This window comes from Oryza sativa, chromosome 11, assembly GCF_034140825.1.
Source record: "Oryza sativa Japonica Group chromosome 11, ASM3414082v1".
NCBI lineage: Eukaryota > Viridiplantae > Streptophyta > Magnoliopsida > Poales > Poaceae > Oryza > Oryza sativa.
In genome coordinates, this window is record NC_089045.1 from 17,438,552 (window position 1) to 17,464,183 (window position 25,632).

The 25,632-nt window shown below is 45.6% G+C and overlaps 1 protein-coding gene across 1 annotated transcript; it reads left to right on the forward strand.

Moving 5' to 3' along the window:
* Positions 1–16,966: 16,966 nt before the first annotated feature.
* On the forward strand, positions 16,967–19,721 carry LOC9270393 (uncharacterized). The gene has a single exon (XM_015760148.3). The coding sequence runs from the start codon at positions 16,995–16,997 to the stop codon at positions 18,345–18,347; it is 1,353 nt and encodes a 450-aa protein (XP_015615634.1). The 5' UTR covers positions 16,967–16,994; the 3' UTR covers positions 18,348–19,721.
* The last annotated feature ends 5,911 nt before the right edge of the window (positions 19,722–25,632 follow it).

Sequence of the window (25,632 nt, forward strand, 5' to 3'; positions counted from 1 at the left end):
ACAAATCTCTCCTAGAGATACGGACAAGGAACGAGAAGCGGCAGCTATCTCAGATCGATTCGTTGGGGTACTCGATATCGATCCCCACGAGCCATCTGTTCTACATTTGCTCGAAGACCAGGCCTCATCGTCGACAAGTACACCATGCGACGTGTACACTGTCGATGGGACTAGCACATCTAGGGACGGCAACACGGAAGCGGAGTATCAAGTGGCTACACCGGCCCAGCACATCAGGACCATCAATGCAATACTGAGGGAAACTCCTTATGATCCCGTCCTGAACGCGGATCTCGATCAGTGGACAGAACGACTACGGGAATCAGTGGCCAACCTCAGTAACGCGTTCGAGGAGGCCGCTGCCAGGGCACCGCCAGAGTAACCGGCGGCTGGCGGCACTAATAGGGAATAGCCTGCGCAGCGGACGCCACCTCGTCAAGCTACCCTTCTGCCTCGCGGCGCCAGTGATCTCCGCGACCATCTAAAAGGCCGCCGAGAAGCACGACGCGCCCAAGGCAACGAGAGTCGTTCCCAACGTCGTGTCTCTTCGCGACATCGTGAGAACGAAGAGCAAGGAGGACATCTCAGCGAGAACCCAGACCGTGATAATCGCCACAACCGCCGCGAACATGATAATCGCGAACAACGGGTGCCTGGCGATACTGGTCGAGGACGCCGACGCAATGATGATGACGACGGAGATCAGCGCCAGAACAACAATGGTGGGCGGCGACAAGGTTCTCGAGAACCCGAGCGCACACCGGAACCGAGTGTAGACATCGGATAGACATCCGCGGAGGACACATGATCGCCGACAACCCACTGCCCCTGGCGACGGGTGTAGGGCTTTCAGTCGTGCCCTGCGAGATGTCCGATTGCCTGAGAGATTTCGACCGGGAGCAATAGAGAAAGACGACAGAAGCACCGACCCTGAGGAGTTTCTTCTAGTTTATTCCACAGTACCTACGCTGCCGGAGCAGATGACAACGCAGTAGCAAATTATTTGCCGGAGGCGTTGAAGGGATCTGCACGTACATGGCTAGTTCACCTCCTGCCCTACTCGTTTTCTTCATGGGCAGATCTGTGGCAGCAATTCGTCGCTAACTTCCAAGGAACATACAACTGCCACGCGATCGAGGACGACCTACATGCATTGACGCAGAATCCGGGCGAATCATTGAGGGACTATATTTGGCGCTTCAATGAGTGCAGAAATACGATCCCTGAGATCACCGATGCTTCTGTGATCCGCGCTTTCAAATCCGGTGTCCGAGATCGCTACACCACCCAGGAGTTGGCGACAAGACGAATCACGACTGCTCGCAAGCTATTCAAGATTGTCGATCGTTGCGCTCACGCGGACGATGCCCTAAGACGCAAGAACGACAAGCCGAAGATAGGGGGAGAGAATAAACTAGCCAAGGACGCACCTGAGTCAAGCAAGAAGAAGAGTAGCAAGAGTGGGAAACGGAAAGCTCGAACGGAGGTCCTCGCAGCAGAATATGCAGACCCACCCAAACACTCAGACCCACAAGGCAACGACACGAAGAAAATATGGTGCCCTATACACAAGTCGGACAAGCACTACCTAGAGACTTGTTTCGTCTTCAAAAAGGCACTCGTGAAGCAACTGGCATTGAAGAAGGGCAAGCGAGTACGTGTAGTCGAGAAGGTTGCTGAAGCAACTACTCAGGACTCAGACTCAACATACCCAGACTCCGATCTTCATGTTTCACACATGTTCGGAGGTTCCACGGCGTACTCCTCAAAGCGAGAGTACAAGAGAGTGGAGCGCGAAGTTTGTTCGACATGGCAGGGGGCTGCATCCAAGATGAAGTGGTCAGAGCAGAAGATCGAATTCTCAGAGGCAGACGACCCCAAGACTGCTGTCACCCCAGGGCGATATCCGATCGTGGTCGAACCCACTATTCGGAATATCAAGTTTGCACGGGTTCTCATCGACGGCGGCAGCTCCATCAACCTACACTTCGCCAGCACCTTGGACGCGATGGGGATCCCACGGAGCGAGTTGACGCCCACTGATCAACCCTTCCATGGAATTACCCCTCAGTCGTCGTCCAAGCCATTGGGCAAGATCACGCTTCCTATGACTTTCAGCCAAGCAAACAACTTCCGAACAGAGCAGATCACCTTTGATGTTGCTGAGTTTGACACAGCATATAACGCCATCATCGGGAGGATTGCACTCGCGAAGTTCATGGCCGCATCTCACTACGCGTATCAAATACTCAAGATGCCTGGGCCGAAGGGAACAATCACTATTTAGGGAAACGCGAAGCTGGCGGTGCAGTCCGACAAGCGGAGCCTCGACATGGTCGAGCACACCCCCAACCCACCCGCCACAGCTGAGCCACCCAAGAAAGTGAGCAAAACAAACAAGACGCCGAAGCCAGACGGCGCAATCAAGATCGTTCCGCTCTCCAGTGCCAACCTCGACAAGACCGTCAAGATCGGGGTGTCACTGGACGAGAAATAGGTACTCGCGCTCATCATCTTCCTCCGTGACAATGCAGACATGTTTGCTTGGCAGCCGTCTGACATGTCGGGGGTCCCCAGGGAGGTGATTGAGCACAAACTCATGGTGAGAACCGATGCCAAGCCAGTAAAACAAAAACTGCGGAGATTTGCACCAGACCGGAAACAAGCCATACGAGAAGAGCTCGACAAGCTTCTCAAAGTTGGCTTCATCAGAGAGGCACTCCATCCAGAGTGGCTAGCCAATCCAATCATGGTGCGCAAGGCCAACGGGAAGTGGAGGATGTGCGTTGATTTCACAGACCTCAACAAGGCGTGTCCCAAGCATCACTTCCCTCTTCCTCGAATAGACCAACTAGTGGACTCAACAGCTGGTTGTGAATTGTTAAGCTTTCTTGACGCTTACTCCGGCTAGCACCAGATCAGCATGGCAAAAGAGGACAAGGAGAAGACAACATTCATCACGCCGTTCGGTGTATTTTGCTACGTCAAGATGCCGTTTGGACTAATAACCGCAGGAAATACTTTCCAACGCACGGTCCAAGGGAACAATGTCGAGGCCTACGTCGATGACATTGTTGTCAAGACTAAGACAAGCGACTCATTGATCGATGATCTCCGGGAAACGTTTGACAACCTCCGACGATATCGACTCATGCTCAATCTAGAGAAGTGCACGTTCGGAGTACCATCGGGCAAGCTACTCGGATTCCTCGTCTCAGGAAGAGGGGTCGAAGCAAATCCCGAGAAGATCAAGGCAATTGAGAACATGAAGTCGCCCACAAGACTCAAGGAAGTCCAGAAGCTAACTGGATGCATGGCGGCATTGAGCAGATTCGTTGCTAGGATGGGAGAACGAGGACAACCCTTCTTCGCTCTGCTGAAGAAACAAGACACAGGAAGCCGAAGATGTGTTTATCGCACTTAAAAGCTACCTGTCAAATCCCCCTGTACTTGTTGCCCCCCAACCTAATGAAGAATTATTCCGCTATATTGCCGCCACACCATATTCTGTGAGTACCGTCATTGTTGTCGAGAGAGAGAAGGTACAAAGACCAGTTTATTACGTCAGTGAAGCTCTCTACGACGCAAAGACAAGATACCCACATATCCAAAAGCTGTTTTATACAGTAATCATGATATCAAGAAAGCTACGCCACTACTTCCAAGCCCACAGAGTCACAGTTGTTTCCTCCTTCCCTCTTGGTGAAGTCATGATAAACAAAGACATTATCGGCCGCATCACGAAATGGGTAGTCGAGCTAAGCCAATTTGATGTTCACTTTGTGCCACGAACAACCTTCAGGTCCCAGGTCCTCGCCGATTTCGTAGCTGACTGGACTATGCCTGACAACAGGTCAGAAAGTCAGACCGACAACGAGATATGGACAATGGCGTTTGACGGCGCACTCAATAGCCAAGGAGTAGGGGCAGGGTTCATCCTGACATCACCTTCGGGAGATCAGTTCAAGCATGCAATTCACCTCAACTTTAGGGCGACCAACAACACAGCCGAGTACGAAGAACTACTCGCTGGGATAAGAGCAGCAGCCGCACTAGGAGTCAAGTGACTAATCGTGAAAGGGGATTCTGAACTAGTCGCGAACCGGGTGCACAAAGAGTACAAGTGCTCTAGCCCCGAGTTATCCAAATACCTCGCAGAAGTCAGGAAGTTGGAGAAAAGGTTTGATGGGATCGAGATCCGACACATATATCGCAAGGACAACATCGAACCAGATGACCTAGCATGGCGTGCGTCCAGACGAGAGCCACTCAAACCTGGCACCTTCCTTGACGTCCTGACAAAAAGAGGCAAACAACGAAGATAGCACAGTCGTCCCCGACATTGACTCGGGGGCTACAAAGGCAGTACACGTCGTTGCCGACATCGAGACCACAGACGACTAGCGGACCCCACTCATCAGGTTCCTGAATAGCGACGAGTTGCCCAAGGACGATGCAGAAGCAGATAAAATAACCCGACAAGCCAAGATCTACTGTATGATCGGCAACGATCTATACAAAAAGGCGCCAAATGGGGTACTTCTCAAATGCATTTCATTCGACAATGGCAAACACCTCCTCCTGGACATACACGAAGGGATCTGCAAGTCACACGCCGCCGGCCGGACATTGGTCGGAAAAGCTTTCCGACAAGGGTTTTTTTGGCCGACCACGCTTAAAGATGCTTGCGACATGGTTCAGTGGTGTGAAGCCTGTCAATTTCACAGTAAACACACAAGGCTACCAGCGCAAGCGCTCCAGACTATCCCTCTTACTTGGCCGTTCTCGTGCTGGGGGCTCGACATACTCGGACCATTCCCATGAGGACAGGGCGGCTATAGGTTCCTATTCGTGGCGATCGACAAGTTCACCAAGTGGATTGAAGCAATGCCCACGGGGGAAATCAAGGCCGACAACGCCATCAAGTTTATCAAAGGGATATTCTGCAGATATGGTTTGCCTCACCGCATCATAATAGATAATGGTTCCCAATTCATCAGTGCCGACTTCCAGGACTACTTCATCAAATTGGGAGTCAAGATCTGCTTAGCCTCGGTTTCTCACCTTCAGAGCAATGGATAGGTCGAGAGGACAAATGGCATAGTAATACAAGGGATCAAGACCCGTGTCTACGACAGACTCATGTCACACGACAAGAAGTGGGTCGAAGAACTCCCCTCTGTCCTATGGGCCGTGCGTACCACACCGACAACGTCCAACAAGGAGAGACCCTTCTTCCTCGCGTATGGCTCAGAAGCTATGCTCCCCACGGAGCTACGACATCAGAGCACACGAGTACAGAAGTACTCCGACGAGAATCAGGAGGAGCAGTGAAGCGACGATGGGAATCTACTCAAGGAACATCGAGAAAGAGTTACCGTCAGAGCAGCCAGCTACCAACAGGCCCTTCGCCGATACCACGAGAAGCGCATCAGAGCACGCACGCTTTCGATCGGCGATTACATCCTCCGACGGGTTCAAAGCCAAGCAAGGCGTAACAAACTCTCACCCAAGTGGGAAGGACCATACACGATCACGCAAGTCTTGCGGCCAGGTGCATTCAAGATTGCAGACGGCGATGGTCGCGAGTTAGCAAATTCCTAGAACATTGATCAATTACATAACTTCTATGTATAAATCAATAGTATCCATATTTGTAAGACATCTTACGATTTCAATAAAGTTGATTTCAGGTGAAGATTACGATCAAAGTGTTTCTTTCCGACGATCCCTTACCACGATGACACCTAGCGCTGAAACCTATCCTCATGTCCCTTTCCGCCGTCTTGACAAGGCCTCTGAGGAACTTAAGGGAACTTCGGCTGGGGACGCCCAGAGTGGATAAGGCCTTGTCGGATCATGTAGAGACAAACGACCATGTAAGATCTGTTCATGTAAGAGTTCTTGCCGTGCGTATTAACCAAGCTGTGTAATTGGAAATTTAGTTTTCCAACTTCACGGCTGGGGGCTAGGGTCAGTGCTTTTTCAACCAAGGCAGGTCAGGGGTCCAAGAGCCTTATCCTCTGAGAACGATTCTTCGACGACAAGGTTGGGGGCTAGGGAGAGTGTATGACTCAAGTGACTGATCGAAGTCGCAAAATGAGAAAACACCCATACACAACATATCCAGAGTAAGAGAGCTTAGCTAGATAGATTTCTTTTCTATTTCACAAGTACCTCTTACAATTCGTAAATATTCCAAAATATATTACATGTTTCCTTGAGATATTTTCTACAAGATACAAAGACTACTAGGACGGCCAACGCCAGTCCATGGACTGAAAGACCTTCTCTGCGAGCGGCGCCATTGACTGTGCCTGATCGTCAATCTCTGCGGGAGTCCTCCGAGAGCGTGAGAACCCTTCGTGGAGGAACTCGAGGTGCAGCTGCGGGCGGTGATCTCGGATACAGTCCAGCACATGCCCTCTGGCATAGCGGCTCGATCGATGACACTCCTGCTTTAGGGCCTCGTCGATGCGCTTACCGATCCCTTCGAGCTGTGTGCAGGTCCTATTCAACCACGAGATATATCTGGCCGCTGACTCCTCGGGATTCCCGCGAGGAACTCGGAGTTTCCTGCAGACTCCAGCCATTGCCGTGCAGCAGCTCCTGAGGTACGAGTTGAACCATACCTCGCGACCTCTGAGAGCTTCCATGGCCAGGTCTTTCTTCACTTCCACCATGGTCTTCTCGAGTTCGGCCACCTCGAGCTTCGTCCTCCAGTATTGGATTCGACGATCTCGGTCGGCCAACGCACTCTCGAGGTCTGCCCAACACGGAAAGGACTGAGTCAGGTTCTTCTTCTCCCTCGAGAACACAGCAAATTAAGTCAATCCGAACAAAAGAGTGGAGGAAGTAAAAACCAAGGTGCAAACCTAAGGACGTCATAGCCATATTCGTCTCCGCGGACAGGTCTTGACCGACATCCTCCTGCGACACGTACGGCTCAAGCGCAAGTGCCGGGACGATTACCGGCATCTCAGGCTGCCCGTGCTGCTGGACATCCTTGATGTCGACATGTCTACAACGACAACAAAAGTACTCGGAATCACATGCTAAGAAAACAAAGGAAACAGCTGCATACATAAAAGCGGTCAGAACCTGCGGAAGTTTTTACAGCGTGTTGATTAAGGGGTACAAGGGAAACAGGATCCTACTCTTCAAAAAGGGGAAGAACTGACTCCCCCAAGTCACCGACTTCCTCCATCACGCCTTTGCGCGCGTCATCGGCGGCCCCTTGATCCAGAGCCCTTTTGAGGTCAAGGTCGGGATATGCCAGCTTCACGCATGCAAGGATGTGGCATGCCGCGGTGTAGATACCGTTGGACGTCTCCTCGCAGATCCTGGCAGCATGCTTGGATGGTGGTCGTGACGCCGCACTCCCTGGCGAGCTGGTGTAGGCCGGTGTAAGATATCCGCAGCGAGCCGCGGATCTCCGACAAGTTGTTCTCGAGCTCCGACATCCGGTGCTCGAGTCCTTGCCGCTGCCTTTCGTTGCCGGCCACCAGCTTCCTCATCTTCAGGAGGTCCTCGCAGGCCTCCGCTAGGTCGTGTGCCAGCTTGTCAGCGCATTGGTTCGCCGACGACACCGCCGTCCTGGCCTCCTCGATCTTGTGGCCTACGCCACGAGCACCAGCTGGAGGATGCGCTCCATCTCAGCCTGGAGCTCCCCCCAGGTGAGGACATCAGCAGGCAGGCCCCGAGCGGGCACAAGGCCGTCGGCGGGGCCGCTTGGCGTCACCTCCCAGTCCCTAGTCAAGACCACGACATCTGTCGAGGCCACTACAAGGGACGCACTGGAGCCCGCACCGGACCCGTCTTGTGCCACCTTCGCCCGCGCCACCCTGCGAAAAATTTCCGCTCTTTCATAAAATCAGGCGATCAAGGTTTCGTGAATGAAAAGACTTCCAAAAACATCTACTTACTTCTCGCCGATCTTCACCCGCCTCTGCCTTCACTGAGGCGGGGGAGACGCGTCCGTGACCTAAGCAAGATAGCATGGTGTGAGGTTAAAACATTCCGATTATGCGTTAAAAAAAAGAGGCTTACCGATGGATTAGGCGCCTTTCGACGGGTCCCGAGTACAGAGGAGAATTTCCTCCCCTTCTTTGGAACGTTGCTGCCGCTTGTGGTAGAAGCAGCGACGTCAGATGCCTCCTTCGCGATGCCCTCTTTCAATGAAGCCGCCGCTTGATGGTCCGCAAGCGGCCCGATGACGTCCGTCAGAGGGAGGGCCTGTGCAACATGAAGTCACAACACGATCCTGGCAGAAAAGGGGTAATGGAGTCATCGAGTACACTCACGTTGATCGCAGCTTCGCGTTCAGCCGGACCCTTCTCGCAAAGGGGGACGGGGATGTTGCTCGCTGTCACAGGAGCGCTGATCATCACCTGGCCAATGCGGCGTGCCATGGTGTCCCTGTCCAAACCTGTAGATCGAGGACAGGGACTCGATCAGTCAGGAGAAACAGACACATCCGGAACAAATTCTGGAATACAAGAAAAATACCACGAGGAGAAACCCGGGTCGCGTCCTCCGGCCCAGAGTAGTCAAAGGCCAGGCACGAGCCTGGAGCAGTTGGATCCGCCTACCTACGAAGTCGGCAACGACTTCGTACCATGACAACCCCCGTACTCAGAGGTCATCGATAATGTCGATGAAAGACTGGAGGGAGGGAGTCAGGGCGGGTTTGGCGGTACACTCTGGAATCTTGTCTGGTTGTTCCTCGGGGACAACAAGGACAGGATCCGAGTTTTCTATCTGAAGATAGAACCATCTCGCCCGCCATTTACTGCGAGAGGAAGGGCACTAGAAGGGGATGTAACATGACATCCGGCCATCCCGAAGTCGGAATCCAACGCATCCAGATACCCTGTTGGATTTCATCCAGCGCAACTCGTAGTAAAAGCGGAAGGGATCAAGGAATGGCTCTACCCCAATGTAGGCCTCACAAAGATAAGAGAAGATACTGAGGAACGCGATGGAATTGGGGTTTAGGTGAAGCAAGGAAAGGCCATAGAAGTTCAAGACGAGAAGAAGAAATTCGGAGGGCGGAGGAAGAAAAACGCAAGAAATGTAATCCTCAACCTCAACCATGCGGCCCAAGATGGGTTCGGGTTCAGTACCTCCTGTTTCCCTCTGCATGGTCCCATGACCAGGGAGGGCGCCGTCGTCTTGCCACTTCTTTAGAGACGCGGTGGTGGAGGTAGACTTATCGAGATCCATCGCCGCCGGAGGATCGCCGGAGAACAAAGCAAGATGAGCAAACTAGGGTTTTTTTTTGCGGGAGCGGAGAAGACGAAGGGCGTTTGAAGACCGGAGTGTTCTGTGGCAAACGGACTTCAAAATGGATCCCCAAAATTCCTTTCAATAAGCACACTACCGACGGTGCGTATTCCAAGCAAAGGAGAGAGATTGCCGCCGGAAAATTCTAGGTCCGTTACGCGCAACGGTTTTCGGACTTCAATTTAAATTCACTCGTGACCGTTGAACTTCGTACGATGTTGTCGATAACTATGTGTATCTACGGTTATCACACCGAGATCGACTAGATGAGAACGACAACGATTCTGACATCAGAAGTCGCGATCGGTTGCATGAGTTCATTTAAGCAGAAGTCGGGGGCTACTGTCGGGGTTACGGATAAGGTATACCCTCTATCGTTGGATATATATTGTATACTGATATGGTATACCCGCGCGTATACGGATAGTTCCTGTATGCGTTAAGGAAATCTATCAAGTGATAGAAACGGAGTCCACAGATAGAAGGAATCCTACTTGGATAGAACTGGGTCGTTGCCATATCGTGAGGGGTCCGATCTCTCCGAGTTATACTTGGAGATCAACTGATCCGCGGTATAAGGATCCCCTGGGCGGGACCTAAGGCATCGAATCTCACCGCCAACACATCCACCACAACCTACGAAGCCGAAGCCTACAGAAGCCAAGTCGCTAGGTGATCTAGTCAAACCAACTCGACTACGGTCTCGTCGGTATCATCGAGTTCCATTATTCCCTTTGTAATATGTGATTTGCATCATATAATCCCATACCAACTGGATTAGGGCTATTACCTATCAAGGGTCCTGAACCAGTATATTACTTGTCTTTCGTTTGCTTGATGTCGTATTATGTAGATCCTCGTTCCAACGTACCCCAATACCCTCTATATCCGGTCTACGGGTATCCCCCGTCGACAGATACTATCTCTATTGATGATCATAAGACAAGCTAGATATTGCAGTTATGAATATTACTTAATAGATCGAACTCAATCGAAGAAGAATTAAGCATAATAATAAATACAAGATCCAAACATGATGTGATCATGGCTACCACGGATGCAATCATTGCTCACATCATGGATGAACAAGAAGATATCGAGATCAAGTACTCCAAGTGCTGGAATCCGATTCGGCTACCTACTACACTGCTGACTTCAAACGGCCACCGAATCTGCATACGACCTCCATTTTCGGCCCGTGAGTAGTTGATGGAAAGCTCTCGGAGCCCTCTTTCTAACGGATCCAGCCTCTTCTCTGAATTCCATCTCGTGTGGCCGGAATCACAGGAACAAGGTGCTGCGTCACCTATAATGGGCTTATGGGCTTGTAACTTCATTTGGGACCCCGGCCCAGGTGGGGCCCATGTGGGGTGCGCCCCAAGCTGGTGGAGCACGACCCTAGGCACCCCTAGGTTGTCCTCCCACCCCTATATATAGCTAGTTACCCCTTCAGGGTTTCTGGGGTTTTGATAGATTAAAGTTTAGCCATTGCTACTTGCTTGCAGTGCGCGTGTCTGCTAGACTGTCCGTCTGCTTGTTCTTCGGAACCCCAACTTATCATTTGTATTAAATTCCTATTTGTAATATCATATTGCTTTTATCTTGTTCTTGCTTGTTTCTTCGATTTGCTTGCAAGAATAGGGTTGATCTGCACCGGCAAGATCAACAACCCACGGAGAGGTGTATCGATCGCTAAGGCGCAACACAACGTCTCGTACGGTTGTAGTTGGATCGTCAACGTTTCTCCCAAATCATAGTTATCACAACTCACCGAAAGATCGGGCCAATAACAGCCTTGAGTGTTGAGAGGAACTCAGGGTTCATCAGGTGGTATCAGAGCTTTCGTTGCTCGGTGAGTTTTCATTTACTTATAACCAGAAAATAGCCCGAAAAAAAAAATTCATACATTACGTAGCCACATTTGTGCCATTGCATTGTTCTTTTCAGTTTTTGCTTTGTTGAATTTTGTGTTGCATCGTCACGTCGTGTTGCTGGTCATAGCGTTTAGTTCGTTTAGAGTTTCGAGTTCTGGTCACGTTTTGTACCACTGTCATCGTCGTCGTCGTGTGCTTTGTTGTCGTCGGGACCTACGAAAACGGAATCGTCTTTCCGCCAAGGTTTCATTTTTCTAGTTTTCAGAAGTTTCTATCGGTCGGTTTTGTTGTTGCTGAGTTGCATCTAGTTTTTTGTGGTGTGATTCTGCGCTGTCCCGAGGCCGTGTTGCTGCCGTGTGTTCCTTTTGCCGTGCATGTGTGTGCGAGGAAGAAGGAAGGAGGAGAGATCTGTCTAGATTAGATTGGATTGGTTTCTGTTTGGTGGCCAACGTAGAAAAGAAAAAGGAAGGGAGGGATTTGTCTCTGTTTTCACATGGAGCCTTTCCATAGATCGGGAATCAATCTCCACCCGTGACCGAGATCTCCAGCCACAGTTTCCTCTCGGCATTGGTGAGTCCGACTCCCTCCATCCCCTCTCCTCACGGTATAGATAGCTTGGTGAAAAATTTTCGTGTATCGGATTGGAGATCCGTCTGCAAAAACGGAACCTACGGGACGAGAGCATTACATTTTTATATAGTTTTAATTTTGAGTTTGGACATTTACAGTTGAGTCCTTGTATTTTTTTTATATTTACATTTGAGTCCCTGTAAACTTGCTTTATAGTCCTTGAGGTTGTTTTTGTTAGAAAAATCCAAAAAAAAAAGGCAGAAAGGTGCATAAAAAAAGAAAAGAAAAGCCGCACCAAAAAAAGGAAAAGAGAAAAATCAGTTGTATCTTTGAATTTTCTTTCATATATCAGAGTTGTGCATAAGTTGTTCCTAGTGCTATCTTGTGGTACCGTTTGTGTCTAGACTCGTGTCTCTAGTACGATCTAGCCTAGGACCAGCATGGTACTTGACTTTGAACCATTATTCAACTTTGCATTCTCTGATTTGAACCATTGCTTTCCTTTGCTACATATTTAAGCCTACCCAGAGCTCCACAAATTTGATTGCAGCCGTACAACAAGTGTTTGCCGAGGCATCGATACATCCAACCTCTATTGGGGTGCTTGGTTGAGTCACCATTCCACCTGCATTGGTAAGATCTTGTAAGAGCTTGGTTAAAAGCTTGAGTGTGTGTGAGATTTGAGCTGCCACTACCTAGTATTTGATAGGAGCGTGTATATTCTTGTATATGTTTCTTGTTTGCTGCTAACCATGGCAGGATTGCGCAAGGGGAAACAAGATGGTCATGCTCAACGTCAACATCTTCACCATCAACGAGATATAGCGACTTCTTCACGCATCACATATGAGGTACATGATAATGATCTTACAAGGGTAGAATCTAAATTGCCTAGTTTTGATGGTAAGTATGATTCCGCCGCTTATGTTAATTGGGAGCTAGCAGTAGAAAAACAATTTGATGAATATGATTTTTCTAATGCTCAAATGATTAAGGCTGCTAGTAATAAGTGTACCGGTTCTGCATCTTTTTGGTGGCATACTGTGGGAAATAAGCTTGAAACTTGGGATGAATGCAAAATACTGATGAGAAAAAGATTTGTGTTTTCATACTATAGACGTGCTCTCCTTGAGAAATTTGAACATCTAAAACAAGGTGACAAAACTGTTAGGGAGTACTTTCATGATTTTAAAATATGTATCACTTATAGTGATTTACAAGAATCTAATGAGAACACAATGACTAGATTTTTCAGAGGGCTTAATTCCAATATTCAGGCTGGGCTTGTTAATGTGACATATAATCATATAGGCCAATTGTTCATGCTTGCTTGCAATGTTGAGCACAAAATTTTGGAGAACCCAACGGAGCAACAAGCTATGCTTGTGCCTCCTATCACTGATGTTTTGCAGGAAGTTCAGAACAGTCCCCAAAATGAGAAGAACGATATGTTTGAGATGTCACTTCCTTCACTCGCGAATGAGGAGAAGGCTGATGCACCTACATTATCTGAAGAAGGCATAAAAGGTAAATTAAATGGTGCAGAAATTACTCAAGGTGAGTATGCTTCTGATGAATTACATTTTTCCACTTTCCATGCTGACCTAGAGCAAACTTTAGTGGAACCTACTTCTGAATTGCCTTTGTCACAAGTTGATTTGCATTCTGTTCCTTGTGATAAAGAAGAGTTGTGCAATAGTACTTCACTTATATCCATTCTACAACTAGTGAATGAACATGCTTCTTTTAATCTTGATTCTCCATGTACTGAATTTAAGTATGTTATTCACACGTCCGGCGAGAATGATGAACTTCAATTGCAATCTTCTTTAAATACATTGGGGTATTTTATGTTTGATGGTTCTTGTGAGCTCAATTGTTTGAAGGACAAAATATTTGCTCATTCTGATTTGCCATGTCCTCGTAATGTTATATTTCACATCTTTGGCGATTATAATGATCTTGGAATATATTTTGTGCATAGAGTTTACATCTGCTCAGATTTAGAACTTCCTGTACATGTGGATAAAACATGCAAGCTAGAGAAAAATGTTCTTGCTAACCAAATTGTCTCGAGTTTGCCTTGTTTTGATTGGAAGAAACAGGTTGTTGTAAATGGACTACGCAAAGAGCACCATATGGAAAAACCGAGGACGGTTTTCCATGATGAAGGGGAGGATGATGTGACCATGGCTACCACGGATGCAACCATTGCTCACATCATGGATGAACAAGAAGATATCGAGATCAAGTACTCCAAGTGCTGGAATCCGATTCGGCCACCTATTACACTGCTGACTTCAAACGGCCACCGAATCTACATACGACCTCCGTTTTCGGCCCGTGAGTACTTGATGGAAAGCTCTCGGAGCCCTCTTTCTAACAGATCCAGCCTCTTCTCTGAATTCCATCTCGTGTGGCCGGAATCACAAGAACAAGGTGCTGCGTCACCTATAATGGGCCTATGGGCTTGTAACTTCATTTGGGACCCCGGCTCAGGTGGGGCCCATGTGGGGTGCGCCCCAAGCTGGTGGAGCATGACCCTAGGCACCCATAGGTCATCCTCCCACCCCTATATATAGCTAGTTACCCCTTCAGGGTTTCTGGGGTTTTGATAGATTAAAGTTTAGCCATTGCTACTTGCTTGCAGCGCGCGTGTCGGCTAGACCGTCCGTCTGCTTGTTCTTCGGAACCCCAACTTATCATTTGTATTAAATTCCTATTTGTAATATTAGATTGCTTTTATCTTGTTCTTGCTTGTTTCTTCGATTTGCTTGCAAGAATAGGGTTGATCTGCACCGGTAAGATCAACAACCCACGGAGAGGTGTATCGATCGCTAAGGCGCAACACAACGTCTCGTACGGTTGTAGTCGGATCGTCAACGTTTCTCCCAAATCGTAGTTATCACAACTCAACGAAAGATCGGGCCAACAACAGCCTTGAGTGTAGAGAGGAACTCAGGGTTCATCAAAACAGGTTGATGAAAACCTCTAAGAGATGGTAGATATGCTATATAATCTAGATTAACAACGATATCTAACCCTATCGGTTGCGTTCCATTAATAGATGTTGGCCGGTTTAGGGTTGGATTATGATACTAATAAAGATTATGAAGCATATAAGATAACTCGACGATTTACATAACCAATGAAGCATAAAGATGTAAGCACTAATCCCGAGAATGCAAGCCGTCATAATAAGTTTTACCTCTTGTTGAAGATCGAAATCGATGCAGCTCAACCTGAAAGTAAGAACTCATCGAAACAATGAAAGTAGAAAAAGGTGGCGATGCGCCGAAAGTGTTATTGAACTGTCGTTAGATGTTTACATGGGATCGGGTTATATTTATACCCGATATACATGACAGGTCCTTGTAGGGCACGACTCTTATCTCTAACAAACTCTAATATACGAACAAGTTTTCATGGCAGACTCTTGCGGAACATATCTGTAAAGAAACTATTTAAAATATCCTAATTAATAGATACAATTGCCTATCCGTGAGCTTATCTCAATCATGGCAATCCTTGCATAGCATGTTGATCAATCCCGGAGACAATTATATAACCATCTTAACGAAATCGGCTACATCGGATGTCTTCTGTCTGATCTATGTCAGCCGATGCAGTCTTTAGCCGATGTCCTCGTAGCCGATGTGCACTCTATTTTCAGAAGACAAATCCGTATCAAATCCTCTTCGATCCCGATACGAATCTAGTTCATGGCTTACCAAATTTGGTCGTTAACAATATGCTTGCATGTTGATTTGTAGAATTAAATAGATTGTAGATGCTCTTGCATGCTTGCATGAGGTTGAATATGTAATTATTGTTAGTAGATGATGATGTTGAAGTATAGATTAGAAAGAGAATAGCATAGAACGGTGACACACCAAGGTGGTCACTAAGGGGTGTTAAGCGACCCGGCTGATTATTCCTGCAAGTGAAAAAGAAACGGCTAACACTAAACTAGACGCTCATAAAAGAGTAAGCGAGGAGAAGAAGAACATGAAAAGCTAGGTGTCAAACAAAGCTCCCACAGGGCTGGCTGTGGCCTCTGGGCTCTGGCCAAAACTGTCCTTTCTACGCACAATCTGTTCGACCACCATAGGGCCGCGACCATGGTTAGAAATTTCGTTTCAAAATTTTGGTAATTCGACCCCCACCGACAAACACAAATCTCTTTGAAATTTTTGGTTTTTTATCAAATATTTTTAATTTGATCAAAATTTATTCAAATTCAGTCAAAATATGTTAAAAGTTCAAATAATTTCGGTTAAAAAAAACCCTGAAAATCATAAAATTTTCAATTTTTTGGCAACCACCGAAGCATTGGAAATTTCTGTAGCAACCGAAATTGTAAACCCTGGCTGCGACAGGTTTAACAACTTAATTGTTCCAATTAGAGGAGTCAATGGTAGTACTCCGTCCGTCCCATTTTAAGTACAACCATAAGTTTCTGCGCTCTCTCAATTTTGATCGTCCGCCTTATCTAAAATTTTTTTATAATTAGTATTTTTTGTTGTTATGAGATGATAAAACATGAATAGTACTTTGCTCATTACTTATGTTTTTAATTTTTTTTTAAAATAAATTTTAAATAAGACGGACGATCAAAGTTAGACGCGGAAAACAATAACTACACTTAAAATGGGATGGAGGGAGTAAGTTGGTATGTCAAGAACGACGGCTTTGCCATCTGGTGTGGCATCGTTGTCATCGAGATGTCGGTCGTCCAGCCGGCTGGTTCACTTGGAGAGCTGGGAATAGATAGGTTTTGGTGCTACGGTTGTTTCGATGTGTAAAACATCAGGAGCCACTGTCTCATCAGCTTGATTATGATCCTTTTGATTGATTATACGGTTTCTCCGTTTCTTCAGTCAACCACTGTTATCCTCATTGGGCTTCCCACTAGAAACCTCACTACAAAGGTCATGATTTCACACAATCTGTCTTCCTACTTAGAAACACAACCTTTCTATGTGGCAGATAATAGTCTCTCTAGGATGAAATTTGCACATCTATAATACATAAGAATATTATTTCTTGGATCTTTAGGTCATCCATCGACAATGAAAGGGTTAAACTTAACCGCATGCAAATCAAATATAATTAATAATAATCCAAAACATGTAAGATTTCAGTTTCACATTACTCATGAATACATTGTTTATCTTTCGGTGTAATTTTGTCAAAACTTTTGGAATATTGACATGACCATGTGCGTAGAGACCACCATAGTTGGAGTACTTGTAAGCGAAGAATATGCAGCGACCGTCGGTGGTGGAGATCGTCGGCTCGGCGGTCGTCGGCGAGGCCGTCGGCCGGATATGCTCGTACCTCATCAGCCGCGGTGAGGAGGAGGTGGCCGCCGGCGATGGAGCCGAGCATGACGAGGAGAGGATGGAGGTGGCGCTGCTCAGGATTCAGGCCGCCGTCGAGGAGGCCGACGGCTGGCACATCACCAACCGCCCGCTCGTGCGGTGGCGCGACAAGCTCAAGCGCGCCGCCGACGAGGGCGAGTGCGTCCTGCGGGAGTACAGGCGGCGGCGGCGGCGGCGCCTGTGTGTCGCCGATGATGATGCGCGCCGCCTTTGGTTTCCGAGGCGCGTTGCTCGGGCCGCCGGCAAGAAGCTCTTCGCCTTCGGCGGCGGAGACGAGCAGCGGCTGAGCGGCGGCACCGTGCGGCGGTTCGAGCGGCTGGCGGACGGCGTCGGCGACTTCGTGAAGCTCGTCGAGAGCGGCGGCCGCGCCAAGCGGTTTGTGCCGTTCCAGCCGGTCGCGGCGTCGCTGCTCGCGCGGAGAGCGGTGAGCTTCTCCGTCAAGCCGCCGGCGTCGCCGGGCGCCACGGCGCACGCGTTCGCGTTCCCGGACCTCACATCACCGTGGCGCCGCCCGCGCGCGCACGTCGTGTTCCTGTACGCGGACGGCGGCGGCACCGGCGAGAAGCTGGAGCTGTTCGTGGAGCTCGACCTCTCTGAGAGCGCTGACGTCATGGCGCTCGCTCTGTCCTCCATGGACGCGCTGCCGCCGCACTTCCGCTTCGCCTCCGCCGCCGCCTTCGGGAGCTTCCACCGCCTGCAGGCCATGACGCAGGACGACGGCGGCGGCGACCACCTCCCAGCGTGGGACGCGCACTACTGCAGCCAGCCGTCCCGGTACGAGCAGCCGGAGTGGATGGCCGCCGGATACGGCGACGAGCCGGCATCGGTGGCGGCGCTGCCGGAGCACGTCCTCTACGTGGTCGCCGAGTGGGACAGCCCGGCGAGGGACGCACCGCGCACGACGCCGCCGCCGCCGCCGCCCGTCCACGTGAGCTACCACCTCGGGCGGCAGGGCGCGGACTGGGCGGTGCGGCGGGAGGAGATGGCGAGGCGGATCATGGACGGCCGGTTCGGGACGCGCGCGCGGCGCGTCGAGAGGCACGTGGACGCCGGCGCGGAGACCTTCAACGGGGTGGTGATGTGCACGGTGGACGGCTTCCGCCGGCGAAGTGAGGCGGCGGTGGCGGTGGCGGGGCAGGTGGTGCGGTGGTGCTTCGTGTCCGGGTGGGTGGTGTACTTGTCCGTCCGGGGCGTCGGCGCCGGACAGCCGTACGAGGTAGGCTTCCAAGGATGATGATGCCATTGTTGTTGAATGTTGGTACTCATCCTCTCACAAATCTCATTATGAATTGAAATTAGGGATACAAGCGGATCGATCCGTGAGTTTAAATAAATAATAATTTATGGGTTTTCGCATCGTGGCCTAACTTGCTGCATCTAAATATACAAATGGATCGATCTATAAACCTATTTATAGTTAAATTCATAGTTAACCCGCTAGTTAAACCGGGGGGTTACGCACTATTTTTGTCTATAAGCGGGTTTGCAGGTAAACCCACTTGCACCCCTAATTGAAATCAAATATGTGCTTTGTGTACTCTTCGAAGAGAAAATTGCCTAAATTTTAAATATTGAGAGGGAGAGCTTGAAAAGCAATGAGCAAAGACAAAAGAGTCTCTTTGATCATCATGTCTTAGAGCAAAACAATGTATAAAGTGAAAGTAGGCATTAATATGGGCCCAGGTGGATACCACCATTTTATATGGACATCTTCACAGTGTATATTAAAAAAGTGGGCATTAAGGTGGACTCCATGTTCCCAATTACTACTACTCTCTGCCTCATCCTCATCCCCATCCCCATCCCGACTACCTCATCCCCATCTACTCCGACTCCGAGAGAGAGAGACCGCGAGAGGCGGCAGCGTGGCGGGGTGGCGGCGTCGGATTGGCGATGACGGCTGTTGATTCGGTGACGGAGTGACGGCGGCGGTGGTTGATCCGGTGACGGAGTGGTGGCTATGTGCGACCGCGCGCGCGGGCAAATCCGGTAGCGGTCCTAAGTGGATCTCCGGCGGCGTCGGCGATGGTCGACGGTGGATCCAGCGTCGGGGACGGTGGTCTCGAGCAGATCCGGCAGCCGTGTGAGCGAGCGGATCTGGCGGGAGTCGTGGGCAGATCTCCGACGGCGGTCACGGCCTCGCGGGTGGATCTCCAGCGACGGAGACGACAGTGGCGGGCGGCTCTCCGGCGACGGCCATGCAGGTGCTCCCCGTCCTCTTTCACTCTCCCATGGTGGGCTCGTTGCTGCTTCTCCTCTCCCATGGCGGTAACCAACTACTTTGGAGAGAGACAAAGCTAGAGCAAATAAGATCGGATTGTTTATTCCTTATGGGTGGTTCTTATGGGTGGTTCTTATGCATAATGCTACCTCAAGAAAAGGATAGCTATAAGAACCACCTCCACAATATATAAGTAGACCTATGAGCATAATACCCTCTCTTATTTTCACATTGTGAATGCCCTTATATGTAGAAAGGGAGTCGAAGGACGGAGCCAGAGAATTGTTAGCGACTCACCACGCGGAGAAATTTACTCGTGAAGGGAAAAAGGCAACCGCCCAATACCCGGATCAGGACTGACAATTTATATTGGAACCCCTTCTATTATTGCATGCTCCCTCTAAATAAAAAAATATTTACAAAGGCACCCCAATATGCTAGTCGATACGCATACAACCCGCATAGTTAGGGCTTGTTTAGCTCCCAAACAAAATTTTTCACGCCGTCACATTAAATATTCGGATACATGCATAGAGTATTAAATGTAAAAAAAAATTACACAGTTCACCAGAAAATTGTGAGACGAATCTTTTAAGCCTAGGTGGTGTTTGAAACTCTTGAAGATGACGATGAAGTAAAGATTAAGTGTTTTACGCAAAATGAGGTGGTAATAACATGTGATTCATTGAGTTTTAATTACAACAAACTTAAAAAATGATTAATCTTATATTTTAGAACAACTCTCATGTAAAGTTTTCGCACGAAATGCATAGTTTATCAGTTTGAAATGCGAGCCACTTTTATCTAAAAGTTTATCCAATTTTTATTGGAGAAAAGAACAGGGCCCAAATTGCGCTATGATTTGACAATGTGGTGCTACAGTAAACATTTGCTAATGATGGATTAATTAAGCTTAATAAATTCGTGTCTCAATTTTCGGATGGAATCTGTAATTTGTTTTGTTATTAGACTACGTTTGATATCCGTATATCCAATGTAACATACATGCATTTTTTTTGCCAACTAACAGGCCCTTAGTTGTCGCCGGTCCCTAAACTTGTACCGCCGTGTCATTCTGGTCCCTAAACTCACAAATCGACCGTTCAGTTCCTCAAACTTGTTCAACTATGTCATCCTGGTCCCTAAACTTGTAGATCACTCGTTTAGGTCCTTCAACTTGTTCAGTTGTGTTACCCCGGTCCCTAAACAGGACGGTATAAAAACTTTATATTAAAAAATAATTCATAACTTTTTTATGTGAATTCTAATGAAGACAAACTTTATATCAAAATTGTAGCCCTCGACGCGACCTACAACTTTGTAGTTGAAAAGTTTTTGAATTAAAACTGTTTAGGGTCTCGAAATATTGTTGCATGTTTATAGATTTTGAAATTTTAATTTTAAAATTACATTTTGGGATAAAAAATGACTTAAAATAAAAAAATTCAACTACAAAGTTGTAGATCGCGTCGAGGGCTACAAGTTTGATATAAAGTTTATCTTCGTTAGAGTTCACATGAAAAGTTATGAAGTCTCTAGACCGTCCTATTTGACCCAGATGATATTCAAATCCAAGTTTAGGGACCGTGGTGACACAACTGAACAAGTTGGAGGACCTAAACAAGTGATCTGCAAGTTTAGGGACCAGGATGATACAGTCGAACAAGTTTGAGGACCTGAACAGTCGATTTGCGAGTTTAGGAACCGGGATGACACAGCGGTACAAGTTTAGGGACCGGTGATGAACTTTACTCTTTTTCTATTTCGAATAGTGACCCAACTGTAGCACACAGCACCTTGCATGTTTGCCTCTGGAAGCGTGACGCCTGACCGGCCAAACTACCAGCCACAGGTCCATTATTACTACTTTGTACGCCTTTGTTTGTCTTGACAATAATCCAAAAATGCATGCTTGCAATCATCCTTTCGCTTATCTACATGCTTTTTTAAATCGCTCATTACTATATATATCAGTAAAGAATGTGGTCAAAAGCAAATACTATAAAACATTTGTACAGATCCTTCTATCTATAACGGCCTCTAACATACCTAGAAATAGCGGGCCATTACAGGGAAGTCATCTCAATCAAGCCGAAAAAGTGCCCGATTGAGATATGGTCGCACAGACATATTAGATGGGCATGAAACTTAAGCCCGTCACGGATGACACCTATCAGTGACGGGCCGTAGTTTAGGCCCGATTGAGATACATTCCATATCTCAAACGGGCTTGAAGTTGGGGCCCGTCACAGATGACCATCATCCGTGACGGGCACCAACTTTAGGCCCGACTGAGATAACATTCCATATCTCAAACGGGTCTTGAGTTGGGGCCTGTCACAGATGACAATCATCTGTGACGTGCACCAACTTGAGGCCCATCACAGATGACTCATCAGTGACGGGCTATATACTAATCCCCGGTTGACATGACTTAATCTCTATCGGGCATTAATTAAAGCCCGTCACCAATGAGTATTTTTCCATTTTTTATATGAAATGTTTATATTTGTAAGTTGAACTATAGCAAAATAATTAACTTGGAGTATAATAATGTATTTTATGAGTCAAAATAATTTTACGGGTAGTAAATGATATCAAATGGAAAAGTCATCAACAACAAAGTTGTATAACTCATCAAGATCTATAACTTCTATTTTGGTCATTTTTCTATATAACATTTTTTGAATAGTTTGACTTTTGAACTTGAAAATATGACAACTTCAAACAACAATTTCAAATACTAAATGATTTCAACTGAAAAAATTATCAACAACAAACTTAAATAACTCATCCAGATCTATAACTTTTATTTTGGTCATTTTTCTATATAACATTTTTTTGAACCGTTTGAATTTTGAATTTAAAAATAAGATAACTTCAAACAACATTTTCAAATGCTAAATGATTTCAACTGAAAAAGTTATCAACAACAAAGTTGAATAACTTATCAAGATCTAGAACTTTTATTTTGGTCATTTCTTCATCTAATAAAATGTTAGTAACATTGTTTATAAATTTTACATATATGTGTATAGTTTATAAAACCAGATAAGAGATATGTCAATTTTGTGAACAATGTTACTATCACTTTATTAGATGAATAAATGACCAAAATAAAAGTTATAGATCTTAATGAGTTATTCAACTTTGTTGTTGATAACTTTTTCAGTTGAAATCATTTAGCATTTGAAAATGTTGTTTGAAGTTGTCATATTTTCAAATTCAAATTCAAACGGTTCAAAAAATGTTATATAGCAATATGACCAAAATAAAAGTTATAGATCTTGATGAGTTATACAACTTTGTTGTTGATGACTTTTTCAGTTAAAGTCGTTCACTAACAAAAAAAAATTCTATTTGAATTTCTCAAACTTTGAATTTCAAATTTCAAATAGTTTAAATAGAGTCAGATGGAGAAATGACCAAAATAAAAATTTTGCACCTCGATGAGCTCTACAACTTTGGTTTCAGTAACTTTTCTATTTGAATTCATTTATCAACCCTAATTTTTCTTCGAAGTTATCAAATTTTGAAAATTCAAAATTTGAATTGTTCAAATGAACTTATTTGTACAAAGGACCGATACAATAGTTGTAGATCTCGATGAGTTATACAATTTTGTTGTTTATGATTTTTGATGGTTGTGTATGTGAATGAATGTATATGAAAGGGGGATGTTGGGGTGTGACATATCCCAGCCTAGGGCTTAAAAGGATTAATAGAATACTCATACCAACAAGTTACAACTACTCTTCCGGAAGCCGATCTCCAAAGAACTTTGATATTAAACGTGCTTGGCATAGAGCAATTTCGGGATGGGAGGAAGGACAAAAGAAAGATTGGCGTGAGAGAGGTGGGACGGCATGGCAAGGCTAGCCAAAAATAAAATTTATTTTTTAATTTATTTTTTTTTGGGATTATACTCATCTGTGACGGGCATTAACTTAGGCCCGATTGAGATGACTCATCTGTGACGGGCATTAACTTAGGCCCGATTGAGATGACTCATCTATGACTATGACGGGCTATAGTTAATGCCCGTCACAGATAAGGGTCATCTGTGACGGGCTATATTTTAGGCCCGATTAAGATAGATCATCCGTGACGGGCTATAGTTTGACATGTCGTCTGGGTCAAAGCTATCGGTGATGGGCTTTAATTAAGGCCCGATTGAGATAGGTTCATCCGTGACGGCCGTTTGTCCGATTGAGATAACTTTTCACATTAGTGACTTCTAGCCTGTGACGGACGCCGTGCCCAATTGAGATGGGGGTTGCCGCCCGATTGAGGTGATGGTATCCTTTCTAGTGAAATAAACTACGATAAAAAAGAAATAACTCCAAAATTAAATTTTAAAATTCAAAATTTTCTTCTAAGCATAATTGTAAGAGAAACAATTTGGCTCGGAGTTTGAATCGATTAGATATGTAAAACTAAGATTCAACTCCAAAATACCTTGTTGGTGTCCTTGACATTGTACAACTAAGACGGTGTTTGAAATTAATGAAAATAGAGAGGATACATGAATTGAGAAAGTCATTAGCGCATGATTAATTGTCTTTTAGTTATTACAAACTTGAAAAATAGGTTTATTTGCTATTTTAAAGAAACTTCTATTTAGAAATTTATTTTCTAGTTTTAATTAATTTTTTTTCATTTTTACAAACTCCGATAAAATGATTACTTAAAAATAAACTTATTTTATAACAAAAGGAAGGGGCTAGAATGAACTTATTACAGGACGGATAAAATAGAAATCACTATTTTTTCTATTTATTTTTCATTTAGTCTATAAGAACAAAGTCATGCTTAACTGATTATAGATAACCATTAAATTTGTTGAGGGGCGTTTTATGCATAATTTAGATCTGTTGGGTTCTACATTTTTAAACATCATCTATTACTGTTGCTTGATCTTTCTTTTTCCCATTTCATATATGCCTAAGGATTTTTAAATAAACAATACAACATTTATGTACCCCGAATTACACAGTATCCATGGGCTATGCAATCATCGTGCCAAAAGACACGCTTATTTCCAACTTCCAAGTATGCGCTAGTAGTAGTGCTTTGGTATGCGTTTTCCCTCTTTTTTTTCTATTTAATTAACTGTTCACCACAAGGCTGCATTAAAACATAGACAAATATACTGCATATAATAAAAAAAGACAAATATCAGATCTCCCTATATGACTGAGAACCATATTGGTTTCCCTGATAAGTCCAGACTAAAGTCAAAATTTAAATTTTTAAACTTAATTTTAAAGTTGATTTTAAGATATTTTTCAACGTAGTTTTTATTTCAGTATTGCTTCTAGTTCGCTAACAATACATGTATAAAAGTTTAAACTATAAATTAATTTCTATTTTTGATAAGCCGTTTTGACTTAGTAGAAAATATGTACAACTGATGAGAGCATTAATCTGTGTTCGACAGTGTGAGAAGGTGAAAAAAAATCTCGTTTTCTATACTGTACCCGAACTAATAAATGATGTGTTTTTTCAAAAGAAAAATCTATAGGAAATTTACTTCAAAAATTCATATTAATCCATTTTTTAATTTAAAATAAGTAATACTACTTAACCACATTATTTTGTGTATCTTACCATTGTTCTATTTTCTCATTTACTCAAACACACTCAAAGCGGTAGTTATTTTGGGATAAATTTTAAACCCAAAAGAGCAGTTTTTTTTTATTGTAAACAGAGGAGTAAATTTCACCTTTAGACATTTTTTTTTATCGCCGTTGTTTCTATTTGGATCACCTTTCAACCATTTTTTTCAGTGTTGTCCGGATAATACTACCTTTGTCGCATTTTGTACCATCCTCAACCGTTTTATCCATTTACATCTAAATTGTCATATATCAAAGAACGGACTACGACATACAGCTGAGGGAGTTTATTGACAAATAAGAACAAGAGTACTCGAGCTTGTTCATATGCATGCACCAAAAGAAAGTAACAAATGCAAGATTAGCCCAGTCCGAAGTGAAAACATTGGTCAAAGGTGATCAAAAGTGAAACATCGGTAATAAAATGTGGCCCAAAATAAAAATTTACTCAAAAGAACTTTATAGGAAAGTTATCTTAAAAAATATTAATCCATTTTTCAGGATTAAAAAAATTAACACTCATTAATCATATGCTAATGACTTATCTCATTTTTCGTATCTATCATTCTTCTCTTTTCTCCTTCACTCAAACACACCCTTAGGTTTAGTAGTTATTTTGGGACAAATTTTAAACCCAAATGAGCGATTATTTGGAGATGGAGAGAGTAATTAGAATGTGA